At 43.5% G+C, this 14,537-nt stretch overlaps 1 protein-coding gene across 1 annotated transcript; it reads right to left on the reverse strand.

Moving 5' to 3' along the window:
* elac2 (elaC ribonuclease Z 2) lies at nt 1–13,867 on the reverse strand. The gene is made up of 24 exons (XM_079565410.1): nt 13,370–13,867; nt 12,216–12,266; nt 12,067–12,137; nt 11,899–11,963; nt 11,774–11,831; nt 10,159–10,227; nt 10,054–10,086; nt 9,923–9,981; nt 9,782–9,840; nt 9,646–9,718; nt 8,219–8,331; nt 7,846–7,941; nt 7,616–7,754; nt 6,997–7,082; nt 6,307–6,428; nt 6,092–6,188; nt 5,831–5,969; nt 4,294–4,332; nt 4,101–4,210; nt 2,746–2,845; nt 2,177–2,297; nt 2,029–2,107; nt 638–782; nt 1–334 (listed from the first exon to the last, which is right to left on the reverse strand). The coding sequence occupies exons 1-24, from the start codon at nt 13,735–13,737 to the stop codon at nt 125–127; spliced, it is 2,502 nt and encodes an 833-aa protein (XP_079421536.1). The 5' UTR covers nt 13,738–13,867; the 3' UTR covers nt 1–124.
* Nucleotides 13,868–14,537: the final 670 nt, after the last annotated feature.

Below are 14,537 nucleotides of genomic sequence, written 5' to 3' on the forward strand. Positions count from 1 at the left end.
GCACATGTGATCATTTTATTTTGAAAGTAAATTTCTGTACACTACATTTCCTCCTCAGATCCACACACTGCATTCAAACGAAACTCTCATTAAATAAACTAAAATAACTTATCGCTGACAGGCCTCAGCTGGTCTTCAGCCTCTTGCTCGGTGCGTCTGCGGTTTCTGCCTCCCGTTTAGCGCCCCCTGTCTGCGGCTCCGGTGCTGCTGCTGTTTTGTGGTTCCTGAGCTCGCGTCTCTCCCGCTCCTCCTCCATCTCGCTGAGGTCTTCGGCGAACAGAGCCTTGAGCGCCGGCGTGAGGGACGGCAGCAGCTTCAAGTCTCTGAAGCGGACCTGAGGAGACACCACACAACACTGCTTTGAACAACAGAGACGAGGTTAAGAAGGAAATCTACCACCACAGCCAGACAAAACTAACTTATAAAACAAAAATAAAAACCAAGGGACTCCTCCCACATCATAATTATCTATTTACATTTAAAAAGCCTTTATTATGCTGGGCTGATGAGTGTTAAAATCTTTAAAACATAATGCTGGCCATCTTCTGTCTCTAGTCAAATCCTTTTCAGAGCAATGAATTCTGGAGGTTCTGAGGTTAGGAGTTTGGAACAGCGAGTCCTCGGTGAACGGCCTTACCCTCATGTGATCGAAGGAGATGCCCACGCGGTCGCTGAAGTCGGCGCTGAACAGCGGGATCTTGGCGTATCTCTGGCTGAAGTGGTTAAGCATAATAAAGTCGGCGTTCATCTTCATCCCGATGCCGATGGCCTGAGACGTGGTGCTGCGGGACAGACGAGCGTCAACTTGTGGTTTAGAGGTCAGACAAAACATCAAGGAAATAATGCAACAATCTTAAGTCTGACTCGCCGCCTGCTCACGTTTTACATTACAGGTCTGTGATATCATTTCAAGGGTCGGCAGATCATACGGGACACATCATTTTCTATGTAGTGTGAATGGAAAACGTGCCCTGTGGGTGTCGCAACCCACAGCTTTTCCAATAATGGGAGTTGAAGCTAAAAAGGTTGAGAACCATCGCTATACAGTAGGAATCTGAGTGTTTCTCAATTGCCAGGATCCTTTCTCCCTAGTCCACTTCGTCAACTTCCTCAGGAGCACATTTGGAATGGCTTCTTTTAAGACGATTTCTGTCCCTGGACAGAAATTGGTTTATACATTGGTTTTGGTTGGGTGCCTTACTGTTTGAACATTTTGGCCTGAACAAAAAGTAACAAAAGATTTGCAAGGAATTTAATTTAAACGTCAGCAGGTCCAGTTCATCTCTAAGAAAACGGAAGACTTATTAGGAATGGGACGATAAACAATAATATCGTTAATCGTGCTAAAAACTGTGGCAATAAATTGATCGCCAAATTTTTTGATTATCGTGAGAATCATGCTAGAAGATGAACGCTAAATCCATCAGACACCAGTGCCGGTAACTTTACCGGGAGTCGGTACGTCAGCAGTATTTAAGATTTCAATAGGTTAGTTCCTCATCCAAATCCATTCTTTGATAACCCACTGCAGAAAGAGCATTTTCTGTGTATAGTCCAAAATGTTACACAGCGTACCTTTAAATACTCAATATGACAATGAAGAGGAATATTTAATAACTCAATCCCCATCATGTCTGCAGTTTTAGTGATTTTTTTAAAAACCATAGGCAAATATCGTGATAATATCGTTAATCGCAATTATTTTGGCCAAGATAATCGTGACCCCAAATTTCATTATCGTCCCATCCCTAAGACTTAACAGCCAAACACAGGCCTAATTTATCAATCTTTTCCGGTCCTTACATTAAGATTAACTTAAAGTAAACCTAATTTTCTACATTTATACAGATGTTCTTTCTTTTCTTTGAGTATGAACAGATACATCACAGTCAGCTGGTTTCATTGCTAAATAAAGGTAAAATGGAGCAGAGAATCCACAGGCTCCATACACGTGACTCCAGGGTGAACTCTTCGGAGAATACTTAACAATATCAAAAGACAAAGCAAAGACGTCTTTCTTCTTTTCACCTGTGCCTCTTCTCCACGGCCTCCTCCTCCAGCGCGTCCTCCAGAGTCGCCTCATGGATCAGCAACGTGGCGTCTGTCCCTAAAAAACAGAAACACCAGCATTATTCAGGAGGCTTTAATTCACCTTTCACCCCCGTGCGTCACTGACCGATGCGGACGAGCTCGTCACAGGGCATGGTGTCTCCGCTGAACGCCAGCCTCCAGCCGCTGCCGTGGGTCAGCGAGCAGGCGAAGGCGTTCTTACAGTGGCGCACGAAACACGTCTCCACCTGAAACAAAAACACACAGACGATACAGGGTGAAATCTGACATATCGTGCAAAAAAAAAAGGTTATGGAGATGAATCATGGGAGGAAAAGGGTTTGAGCTTCATTAGTGACGCAATAGAGTCTAGGAAATAAAGACTGGAGCTTCAGCAGTAGAAGAAGAAACGACATCTGTGTGAGTCTGGTCTGTTATGAGGAGGGAACAATGTCATAACAGCACAAAAACTGTTATTTTGCATAATATTCCTATAAAATGCACACAAGAGTCGAGTGTGACTCCGGGCTGCCTGCCAAACATCTTCTCTGTTAGCACAAATGAACTACGGTGGAAATATTCTTTCATCTAACTTAAAGAGCAGCAGAACTATGGAAGAAGATAGTAGGAACATAAGCCGCCGTCATGAATGATCACATGAATGATTTGTGTCAGATTTGTGGCCGTAATCCAGACCTTGTCCAGGTCGTTCTTCTTCAGCAGAGACTGGATGAAGGCGAGAGTCTTCGGCCATGTTCCTTCAGCGTCGGGACAAAGGCTTCTGTTTGAAATGAAGCTACAGAAACAAAAAGAAAAAAACATCAGTCGAGTCAATAGTGTCTGTGAACATTGGTGTATGAATGAGAGAGTGAATGGGTGACTGGTTCCTTCCCCAGGCAGAAAAGCGCTGCATAAATTGAGACCATTTAATAGATATTAGAGACATCTGTGTCCAAATGTAGAGACGGAGAGCACAAAGACTCCTTTCAAGGCTGTGCCAAATGAGCTGGGGCTTAAATTAAAGTATATCCAGAACGCTGCTGCTGCTGTCTTTTCTGGTTTTGGTTGTTCACTCCATCATGAGCTAAACAATGTTTATGTCTCAAGAGAGAGAGCTACAGTGTCTGCTGTGACGCTTGGCGTGAATGCGAAACAAAACAAATGCACATGTTCACCCCCCCCACTCCCCCACAACCCTCTCCAGGCCACAGAGTCGATCTGGTTGGAGGAAAAAAAGTGTCTCCACCTCAGTATTTCCCCTTAAATGCACCAAGTCTGGAGTGGCAAGATCACAAAATGTTACACTGTTGTCTGCGTTTTGAGACACAAGATCGGGCCCTGGTTGTTTTAAAGGAACAGGCCACCGTTTTTCGATTCTGAAATATGTTCTTACCTGAGCTTAGACAAGTTGATGTGTACCTGTCTGGTCTTTGTGCCTGTGGAGGAGCGTGGTAGCTTCCAACTTCACCCCCGTTTGGAGCTATAGGAATATACTGAGAGAGGCCAAATGCTGACAACATCTTTGGTCGTTGTGCGTGACTGAGCGCACGTGTAAAGACCAGGCAGGTACGCATCAACTCGTCTAAGCTCAGGTAAGAACATATCTCAGTATGTAAAAACGGTGGCCTGTTCCTTTAAGCTGAGGTCAATTCAAAAAGTATGTACTGTATATAAAGCAGGGGAACCAAAAGCCAGGCCCGTAGCTAGATGAAGCCCTTAAATGGCTTTGATTCAGCCTGTGTGATGGTTCTCTGATTTGTAAAGATTGTATCCTTTGTTTATCTTGAGCACTGACCATACTGTCAATAGAGGGTATGCAGATGATGTCACAGGGTAGTAACAGAGCCAAGTAAACGTCAACCTTGAGTCATGAAATTCCTGGAGCACCAAAGCAGTACGTCTTCCTAGAGCAGCTAAACGATAATATTTCATAATTAATTCTTTTTGACCCTGCAAGGCTTCCCTGATCTTGTGTATGTTATTATGTTACCATAATAGTAATAAAAGTGCAAAACAAGACTGAAGAATGTGAAACACTGTTAGGGACTGACTTGACGTGTCGAAGGATCTCCTCACAGGCCTGGTGGTACTGGTTCAGCCAAGACATGATGTGGGTCGGGCCCAGCAGGAAGACGGGAGAGAAAGGTTTGCCTAAAGTGGACTGTGCCAAAAACAACATGGTCAGACACAACGAGGCAGAGGAGAGGGTCAGATGGAGAAGAGGAGGAGGAGGAGGAGGCTCACCAGCGCTCGTTCCCTCTGATACAGCAGCTTCAGGAGCCCCTAAAGCACAGACACGGCTCAGAATCAGCAGGTGTTCCAAAACATGTCTGCAAGCGTCTTAAATACAGAGTCAGCTGCTTTTACACATCTTAAGTTGTTTTCAGAGGATATTATAGAACTTTAATATTGCAGTTTTGTGATTTGCTAATTCAGGTTTTTTTTTCTTTTTTTTTACTTCTTAACCCCCGCCATAACCAAGCACTTTTTTCTCCAGTTTAACCCAAATCTAAAAGGTTTTCATCCTTGTTTTTGACGCTAATTCGATATTTGGATAATGCCAAACTTGGTTCTGGTTCTAAGTGGTTAAATAACATTTTTAAATCCAAAAATCTATATTTTCAAAGCCACAAACTCATGTCTGGACATTTTTTAGTTCAGCAATATCATTGTTTTCCAAGAAATTCACATGAGTTGGCAGTTGGAATCCAAAATCGGAATGGTTGCATTCCCATATTGTAAGCTGTACCATCTTCGAAACAGCGTGGTAACTTTGTCACAGAGAAGCAGATCAGCGCTGCACCTCCCTCACCTCACACTAGGGCTGCTCACAATTATTTTAGTCATAATTTAAATCCCGATCATTCAAACGATTATTTGTTGCCTTTAAAAAAAAGTCCATCTTTATTTTATTTATTTATTAATCATAAAGCTATGCTGAATGTTTTCTGTTTTCTGAACAGTCATAAAAGTACAAATGATTTCAAGTTTGCCTCGATTAAGGAGAGGTCTCTGTTTCACACCTGCCCCCTGCTGGCCAGCCCTCACACCTGCGCAAGTAAACTGAGCAGTGCGGCCTGATGACATCATCACACAGCGCTGTTTGTTTTTTCGATTAGGCTAATTTTATGCTAATTAATTTTGTAATCGTTTAGTGTAATAATCGAAATGGTAATCCAATTTTGGTTAATTGCACAGCCCTACCTCACACCACACCCCCAACACACCCCTCACCATGTAAACACAAACACATGGAAGAGTCGCAAATGTTTGAAGCAGCAGAAGCACAACAGTTAGCAGCTAACAGTGTAGCATTATGACAGAAGTTTACAAAAGATTGTGAACTGACAAACATCTGACTGACCTGCTCTGATGCATCTGAAATCCTTATGAAATGTCCGTTTGTCAAATAATCCAACATCTGCAGGGAGCAGCCTGGTCTTTTTTTTTTAATAAAGCACACACGGAGAAGTGTATGAACATTCCAGGGTTGCTCTGCAGCTACATTTTGTTCTAAATGGAACTTTAATGTTCCAAATGCCACAAAACACAGACTTATATTTATTTGCTGAGCTGCAACTTTCATATAATTTTCAAATTATATAAATAACATTTCCCTTCTGTCTCTAAAGTATCACAAGGGCAGCGTGTGGAGGGAAGTGAGGGGTGAGGGGCAGAGCAGGGTTCACGACTGATATTAATTCCAGGAGAGGAGCTTTAGTAAAATTAGTAAAGTAAAATAATAATTTGATTTGAGTAATCTTTATTTGTTTTCCTTTACCGTGTGATGGTCCGCGTGCATGTGCGAGATGAAGATCGTGTTGATTTTGCTCATAGCCTGGTCCACCTCGTCGCCATAGTGACGGCAGAGCTGCCCGAACGTGCCCTCGCCGCAGTCCAGCAGCACGGACTGACTCGCGCTGCAGCACAAGACAAAGGTTAGACGATTAAACAACTTCATTACAACCGGACTTTAACTCATTCTCATGGCTCTGGGGGAACGGCGAGGACGATCTGTGAGGAGGAACACCTGGACACACACCTGATGTTGAGCAAAGTGCCGCTGACGTTCCTGGTCTTCATTGGCAGAGCTGATCCCGTCCCCAAAAACACCACCTCAGGAAACTGCTCGGCCGCATCTGCAAGAAGGAAACTTGAAACACTGATGGATTGGACATTTCTTTGCCATGAACCTGCTTCCCTTTAATCTCTTTTCCTTAAGTTAAGGCAGGGTGTGTGTGAGGAGACTGGACTGACCCTGCTTCTGCGGTTCCTGTTCGTTCCAGAGCTTCCTGCTTTTCTCCACCTCCTCCAGAAACAGCGGCAGCTCCGACGCCTCCGCCACAAACTGCTGCTCATCGCACACGGGAATGGCCTCTCTGTGGAAGGTAAACACCGGCCCATTTACCCAAAGTTTCCATGAAAAGTTGTGCTTTAAACACTATATTTTTAAATGGATGGACATAAATATAATGGGAAATAAAAGGTCGTTTTACTTAAGAGGCCAGGGCGTTTTTAAATAAATGTAGCCTCTATAAAAAGGAGTTGTGCACTTCCCCTGTCCACCTCTGAGCTGTGGACAGTGGGCGGAGCAAACACCTGTGCACACCTTTCAATTCCCTCATTGAAAAAAGAAGTAATCTCGCGACGTTTTAGAAGCTTCATCTTCAATCTTCCGGGTGTTCTCCCCCACTTTGAGACCCCTGGGTTAGAAAACAGCAACGCCTCCTTGCCGACTCCTCCGTGTCACAAGCACCAATGCACTATACAAACATGCAGTAAATCACACAGCATTAATCTGCCAGTAGTGGAGAACTGAGACCGAGAGAGCATGAGGGAACGTCAGGCCGAGGCAGCAGATCTAACTGAAGACAGTCATTTTGGTTGCAAGGAAGTTTTATGACTATTATTATTGAATCCTGCAGGGCCTGGTAAACCTGCACTGACCTGTCCCAGCCCAGCGTCGGCCGCAGGTGGAACTTGAGCAGACACTCGGCTCTGACGTTGGGGATGTGAAGCGCCGCCTGCGGCTCCTGCAACACAAACAAACAAGTCAAGTCTGGACCTGGGATGAAATGGTATATAAATGTTGGACCAAAAAGTGATATCTTGATAAGTTAAAATGAGTGGAATTAAGAATATTTAACCTTAATAGGACTAATTCTTCCCTTTTTTGTGAAAAATCTATGAAATGCATTTATTTACAATTTTACATATTTGTGATTACTTTTCGCAGTAGAGGCCATTGGAAGGGGATCAGACTCCAAAAAAGCAGAACACGTAACTGAATTTGATTTAGCGTTTAGCTCAGAGGCCACTTTTACACTGCAATTCTTAACTGAAGTGAAATCTCCAAAGGTCTGTACATTTATTAATGCGGTCGATGGTTGAAAACATCTGGATTGTTCATAATTTGCGATGTTTGGAGGCTAATGCTAACGGCAAAAGGGAAAATCCTTCGAAAAGGCAATTACCAATAACGACCTCCAGTTTGACCAGTTTTGCCTGATGTTTTTCGGTCTCTTCCTCACAGATAAGTTGATTTTGGCTCAATGTCTGGACTCACCCTGGTCCTGTAGTCCCGTAGTGGGGGGAAGACCTCTGGGTGGACCATGTGGAGCTGCGTCTGCAGTTTGTAGCTGCGGATGTTGTGGACCGTACAGGCGTGTTCGTTCAGGATCAGGTGCTCGGTGCTGGAGGCAAAGCTGTGGGAAAAAAGTTGTGGATGTTTTTAACTGAGTCTTGGAAACAAAGTTGATCCTGCTACGATTTCCTTTTGAAAAGAGAAGGCCGCACCTCTCCATCCAGCGCTGGTACCGCTCTGAGCTCAGCACGGACTCAGGGGTGAGGTGGACCACGAGGGCAGCCGGGTCTTCAGTCCCCGACACGTGTCTGAGGGGAGAAAACACCGGCCTGTTACCGCAGGTTAAACTTAGGGGAGACAACCTGAATGCAGTTTTGTAAGCGATTTGCCCCTGTGTTACATAATGCAGCCTGGTTTCCTCCTTAGCTTATATTGAGGTGGATAGGAATTGGCCACTAGAAAAAATGTTTTAGCGCTTTAGAGCTGCGTGCGTGTGTGTTGCTACAGAGAGGAGTCTGACTGTTGTTGAAATGTGTTACATAAATAAAGCCGATCTGGGCAGATTAAAAGAGCTCGAAGCGTCACCTCAGCAGCTGTTGGTTAGTGCAGACACTCTGGATGAACTCCTCTGAAGGACACTCCACCACCAGGAACACGAGGCCGGGGTCTGTGGGGGTGCACACCTGCTCTGGACGAATCTGAGGAGAGACGGGGTCATGACACAAGTCCCCCAAAGGGTCAGTTCCAATTCGGCTGAAGAACAGTTTCATACACAAGGCCATCGGGAAGCTGAACTGCCTGACCACCCTCCCACTTGGGTTGAAATTATGTTTTTGTCATCCTTGATTATGGAGCGGGGTGAGGGGGGTCAGGCAGTCAGACAGACACGGGGAGAACATGCAAACTCCTCACAGTCTAATCGAAGCCGGGACTTTCTTGGGCTGCGTCTGAAACCTCAAACAAGTAGCTTCTATGTCCTAATCCTCGCTCCTGATCCTTAACCTCTCATGGGGTCAACAGTCAGATCTCTATGCTGTTAGTGAACTCGAGCTTCTGCAGCATTTCCCAATTCGACCGTCCTTACCCAGGGCGGAAAACAAAAGTGACATCACAAACAGCTGTTTAATGAAAAACTAAATCCCCCATATAGTATTGGACTACAAAAACAATCCTACTGCAGCCGCTGACTTTAATAACTCAAACATGAACCACAATAATGATATGAAGCCACAGAGAAACACAGTAACAGCAACAGCTTCATCAAATGTTCCACCAAATCCTGTCCTTTGGTTCATCCTCAGAGAAAGATGCCGCATTAACCCGCCTAAATTAAAGCAAAAGCACAAACTGCCTTCACTGAGGTCATTCACTGAGGCGTTTCTTTAAAACAGTGACATGTGACTGTACTGTGGTGACTCCAACACGTATTTTGACACTTTAATAAAGTGTGCATTTTGCAGAATCTTTATGTAATGTGCGCCTGTCAATCAACAGTGGTTGCGCATGAATCACTTGAGGGTGGGGGGATTGGCGGCACCATGGCTTATGGGATGGCACAAAGCTCCTTATCGCCCTTCGGAACCACCAGAGGTCCCTATGCTGAAGAAGCTATTATAGTTAGCATTGAGGCTCCTTCTCCTACCTCATTCCTCACTGACAGCCCTATTCAGATGCTTCTTATCATGGCGGACGCTGATGCACATCCGGTTTGCCGTTAGAGCTCTTACCAATTTTGGCGTTTCGGATGGGGCTCAGTTCTGAAGCACAAGCGCTAAACGCTGCACTACGGTACGGTGGTGATGTGCAACTGTTTTTGAACTATTTTAATTTCATTATACTGTGAATAAAGCCATTAGTTTTTCTTATTTAGCTCCTTATTATGCTTTTAGTTCTAGTTGACTACATTTATTTACATTTTTGTCGACTAAAATTAGACTAAAACTGAATCTTGCCTTAAACTAAATTACACTTTATTCAAAAGCCAAAGGCAAAGACTAAATTCTAATACATACCTCTCTGCCCTCGTACTCTATGCTGCGTCCGTCCTTCAGAGCGCTGATGATGGGCCCGATCGCTGCTGTGCCTCTGAAACACATTTCCATTTAATTCATTCATTCCAGGCACTTTTTTAAGTCTGAATAAACTTACACAGGCAGACCGAGCGCTTTGGCCTCAGACACAAGGAAGTTCCCCTTCTTCGGATGAAGCTGGATAAGAGAAAATGTGTCGAGATGTACGCTGTATTTCAAATATATTAATACGATGAACTTTCAATTAGCAAATCCCCACCTTACAGATGAAAGCGACCACCAGGGAGGGATCTCTGATAGGTTTGGGTTTATCCTTGTCTAAAAGAACAAAAAAGTGTAAATATCAGACATAAAACCTAACACTGAGGCGTCTCTTGCACCTGCTCATACCTGTTTTGCTGTTTTCGGGACAGATCGATGGAGCTGACACAAATGAGACAATAAAACATTACCAAGTGCATAACCAGGACGTAATCCGTGACTTTAAGCGCTTACCGAACACGGGCACCTGCGTCACCGTCATGGTCTCGTCGCTGTAGGTGTCGTCTGTGTACGGACGCACCGCTGCAGAAACAGAACAATCAGGACAAACGGCTAAAGGCGTTTTCACGCAGGCTCTAATATTAAACAATGTGGATTTTCTAAGCGGATAAAAGGGGGAACTATATTGTAAGGCGTAATAATACCAGGAGTAGTTCGAAATCCACGCAGCAATATCTTCACTTTACTGTGCGGATGCCAAACTACTCCTGGTATTATTACGCCTTACAATATAGTTCCCCCTTTTATCCGCTTAGAAAATCCACATTGTTTAATTTTGTATAATTATATTTTGTAGTGTAACACTTCACGTAACCATATTTAAATAGGGAAAACGTGGAAGAGCTTGGTAGCTTCTATCTTGACCAGTTTTGGAGCTATAGAGGAGAGGGGGAGAGGCTAAATGCTAACGCCGTCTGCGCTGGGTTTACGTGACTGAGGACACGTGTGAAGATCAGACAGGTCCTAAAGAACTCGTTAAAGCTAAGGTAAGAACATATCTCAGTATGTAAAAACGGTGGCCTATTCCTTTAAAGGGGCTCTTGCTCTGAGAAAGGCCCTTTTGGGTCAGTTCAACCGCACTTTAGGTCAGTCTAAAGAGCTGCTCCGAGAACTCACTTTCATTGGGTTTTTTTCATTCTTCTTATTCTTAATGAATACGCGCTGCATGACAGATGTTTGGATGACTGCTCTGACGAGGCAAAATGGATCAACTTCTCTCTTCTGCCCCTCGTTCCCTTCCTGATGCTCAATAAAGCTTTCCTCTCCGATTAAAGTGCATTTCTCCACGCCTCGCGCATCAGTCTCAACATGTGTGAAAACAATCTATGTCTTCTGTAGTAAAACCTTGTAGCTTTGGAGTTTGGATGAGTTCAATGGGAAGGTCTTTGTGTGTGTTACATCAGGGATTCCCCAACTTTTTACTTGTCTACGACCCCCAAAAGCTGCCACACAAACAACCTGGAAGTTACTTTCTCAAAAACAAACAAAAAAAGTTGATTATATTTATTTGAAAAGTTAACTTTGATGGTTGACTGGATGTCGCCAATTATATGCCATTTAACACTAAAACTACTACTTTTCATCTCATCTTAAAGGGGCTAGATGCAAGTTAGCCATTGTATACTCACTACTGCCACCTCAGGTCTTAGGCTTAACTGCATATTAAGCTCGTGCATGAAGTAACACCTTTTTCAGTGACAGTGCAGGATTTTAGAGGCAGTTATGGTGAACAGGTCTGAGCTCATTCTACACATTATTTAATTGCTGGAACATGTAGGGGGAGGAAAATACATAATTTTAACATTTTTAAACTCCGTATAGTCCCTTTAAAATTATCTTTTGACCCCCGCAACCCTCATGAGTGGAAAGAATGTGTTTTATCTGAGTAACGGTTGATACACAAGGTCTGTCTTGTCTATGTTCATGAATCAGCTGAATTGCATTTGCTTCAACTAAAGAATAAAATAGAATCGAGAAAAGAGATTGATCAACATGAGGAGGCAAATGCAATTCAAGGCAACAGTGCTAACCCCTCCGCCACAGTCCGGCCATTTAGGGATGTACTCACAGAGCTTGATTTCGTCCAGGGGCCCAGAGAAGGACTTTATGGCGCTCAGATAGTTCTCCTGCACAAACACAATGAGCAGATTATGGACTGAACATGTGACAAAGAACGTAATGCAATTTCCTGACCAGTTGTGGAGGTCCGGAGAGAACACACTCAGGAACCCCAGTGTCTTTCAGCGTCAGTATCATCCCTGCCACAAAAAAACAGTGATATTACAAGGGCTTCCTGTGCCTTGGTTAATAACAAAAGAGAAAATGTACACAGATGCAGATGCGTGGTTTTGTGAGCCTAACCTGAGAGGCCTCCCACGTTCTCCCAGCTCAGCCGAGTCAGGAAGACTTTGTCCAGACGAGCCGCCTTTAATCTGAAACACAAACCTCCACTTACACCGAGATGGGGGACGATTCTGTAAAGAGGGAGCAGGAAACGTCACAACACTCACTTGTGCTCCTGCATCAGCCGCTGTGTGCCCTCCCCACAGTTGAACAGGTATCTGAAAACACAAAGTACAATCCAAGCTTTATGATCTATGGAATCAGATGTGTCCACAAATACATGTAGTTAGGTAAACTTTGTGAAGTAGCTGTACTTTTTTGCTTCTTCTTGAGTAATGTCCTTTTGAAGTAACAGTACTCTTTGTACTTGAGCAGAACTTTTGGTTGATGAAAGTAAATTTGCGAGGGATAAAAGTAAATACGACCATATTAGTCCAGTGCTCCGGTCTCTGCAATGGCCTTCTGTCACTCAGAGAATAGACTTTAAAACAGCTCTGCTTGTGTACAAGTCTTTTCATGGTTTAGCACCAAAGTACATCTCTGACATGTTACAGCCGTATGAACCATCTCGGGCCCTGAGAACTTCAGGGAGGGGCCTCCTGGTGGTTCCCAGAGTCAATAATAAACACGGTGAGGCTGCGTTTCAGTTTCATGCAGCTAAAATCTGGAACAGTCTTCACGAGGATGTGAGACAGGCCTCGACTCTGACAATGTTCAAATCCAGGCTGAAAACAGTTCTTTTTACCAATGCATATGACTGAAAGTATTTTATCTACACTCTTGCCTTTTACTGTAATTGATTAATTTTATGTTGATGTCCAGAGGAGAAAGAGCGACAAAACAGAGGTTAGGTAACTTTGTGTGAACGAGCAAGAAAAATAGTGCTCAAGACAGAAATAGTGCTCAAGACAGAGCAAAATAGTGCTCAAGACAGAGCAAAATAGTGCTCAAGACAGAGCGAGTCAAAACAAGACCTAAAAGAGTTCTCAAGACAGAGCGAATCTAAACAAGACTTAAAAATGCAAATAACTGAAAGTATTTTATCTATACTCTTGCCTCTTACTGTAATTGATTAGTTTTATGTTGATGTTTTTATTGATTCTTTCTTGTATTTATGCAACTGTGAAGCACTTTGATTTACCTTGTGTGTGAATTGTGCTCTACAAATAAACTTGCCTTGCCTCTCAGAGGACAAATAGTCCAACAAGTTGATTGTGGCCTAAACCTGCATCATCTATGAGCTGTAGGCTGCAGGTGATGCTCACACTTACTCCTAGTGCTATTCTACCCCTCACAGAGTAAAATGGGAGTTTATAGGCACCTGTTGTACTCGGAGAAGACGTAGAGAGAGGCGGAGTTGTCCCTGCTTCCTGCGCCCACCACCTGCACGTACACCGTTGCCGGGCCGTGCACGTCCCCTCTCTTCAGCCGAGTCTCTTTGGTTTTGGTTCTGCGCAGCGGATCTTTCTGCTTGGCTTTCTTCTTCTGCCTCCCCTCCATATTACTATTACTACTGTTACTCACATCACTATTCGTCGCCATAGCTCGGGGGAGAAGCTGGGAAAAGGTGCGGGGAAGAAAACGAGGAGCTGAGATTGATTTGGAAGCAACGGGAGCCTTCGGTATAACAGTCCCTCCGTTTAGGAACAGCAAATAAACGGACTTAAATGTGCTACGAGAAGCATTCATAGTACACAGGGCGCACGGTGAACGCTCGCCTCGCTTTGAATAATCGACTTAAATCTTATCGGCGAATTAAAGCACATTTCCAGCCTCAACGGGTCGTTTTCGAGGTTGTTTTGTCACATGGAGCGCTCTTCCGGCATTAAATGATGCCGTAACAGAGTCTCGGCGCTTGATTGGGTGTTACAGCTACGACTGACCAATCAGAGCAAAGCTTGGTAAAAGCGAGCTAGTTCGGCAACATTTTTGCTTTTTTGTTTCGTAAAACTTTTTTTTTATTGTCTTTTCCCCCACCTTCTCTTATGTTTCTCTATGTTTTTATAATAAAACGGAAATTAAATTCATTAATCTTTTAACGTCTTAAACCCAACTGAACCGAGCACATTTTCTCCAACTGGTCATTACCCAAAAAAGTTTCTTGAAAAAAAAGGCGTCAAAAAAGCGAAATAAAAAGAAACGAGGAAGAAAGTGCAACCAAAAAATATCAATATAGTAATAAAAAAGAAACAAAACAAATTAACAACAAAAAGTCACAAAAGGGCAACAAAAAAGTGATGACAAAAAAGACAAAAAAATTATGGAAAAAATGGGGGAAAAAAGAAGGAATAAACAGTGGCAAAAAGTGATGAAAAAACAACAACATTCAAAACAGTGGCAACACAGCAACAACACAAGGAAAAGGATGTGTTTAGATCAGTTTTGTTGGCCAGAGTAACGCCTCATTTGAAAGCTAAGACCCTTAAAAACTAATCTAATCTTTTTCCTCGTGTTATTGTCAATTTGATGTTTTTTTCATTGCTTTTTGT

The sequence above is a fragment of the Gobius niger genome (genome assembly GCF_951799975.1).
Source record: "Gobius niger genome assembly, chromosome: 10".
Classification (NCBI taxonomy): Eukaryota; Metazoa; Chordata; class Actinopteri; order Gobiiformes; family Gobiidae; genus Gobius; species Gobius niger.

Coding starts and splice junctions, on each gene's coding strand:
- elac2 (XM_079565410.1), bottom strand. CDS start 13,737: ATGAATGCTTCTCGTAGCACATTTAAGTCCGTTTATTTGCTGTTCCTA. Junction 11,832..11,898: donor TCTCCGGACCTCCACAACTG/GTCAGGAAATTG, acceptor GTGTTTGTGCAG/GAGAACTATCTGAGCGCCAT. Junction 9,841..9,922: donor TGGTCGCTTTCATCTGTAAG/GTGGGGATTTGC, acceptor TCTCTTATCCAG/CTTCATCCGAAGAAGGGGAA.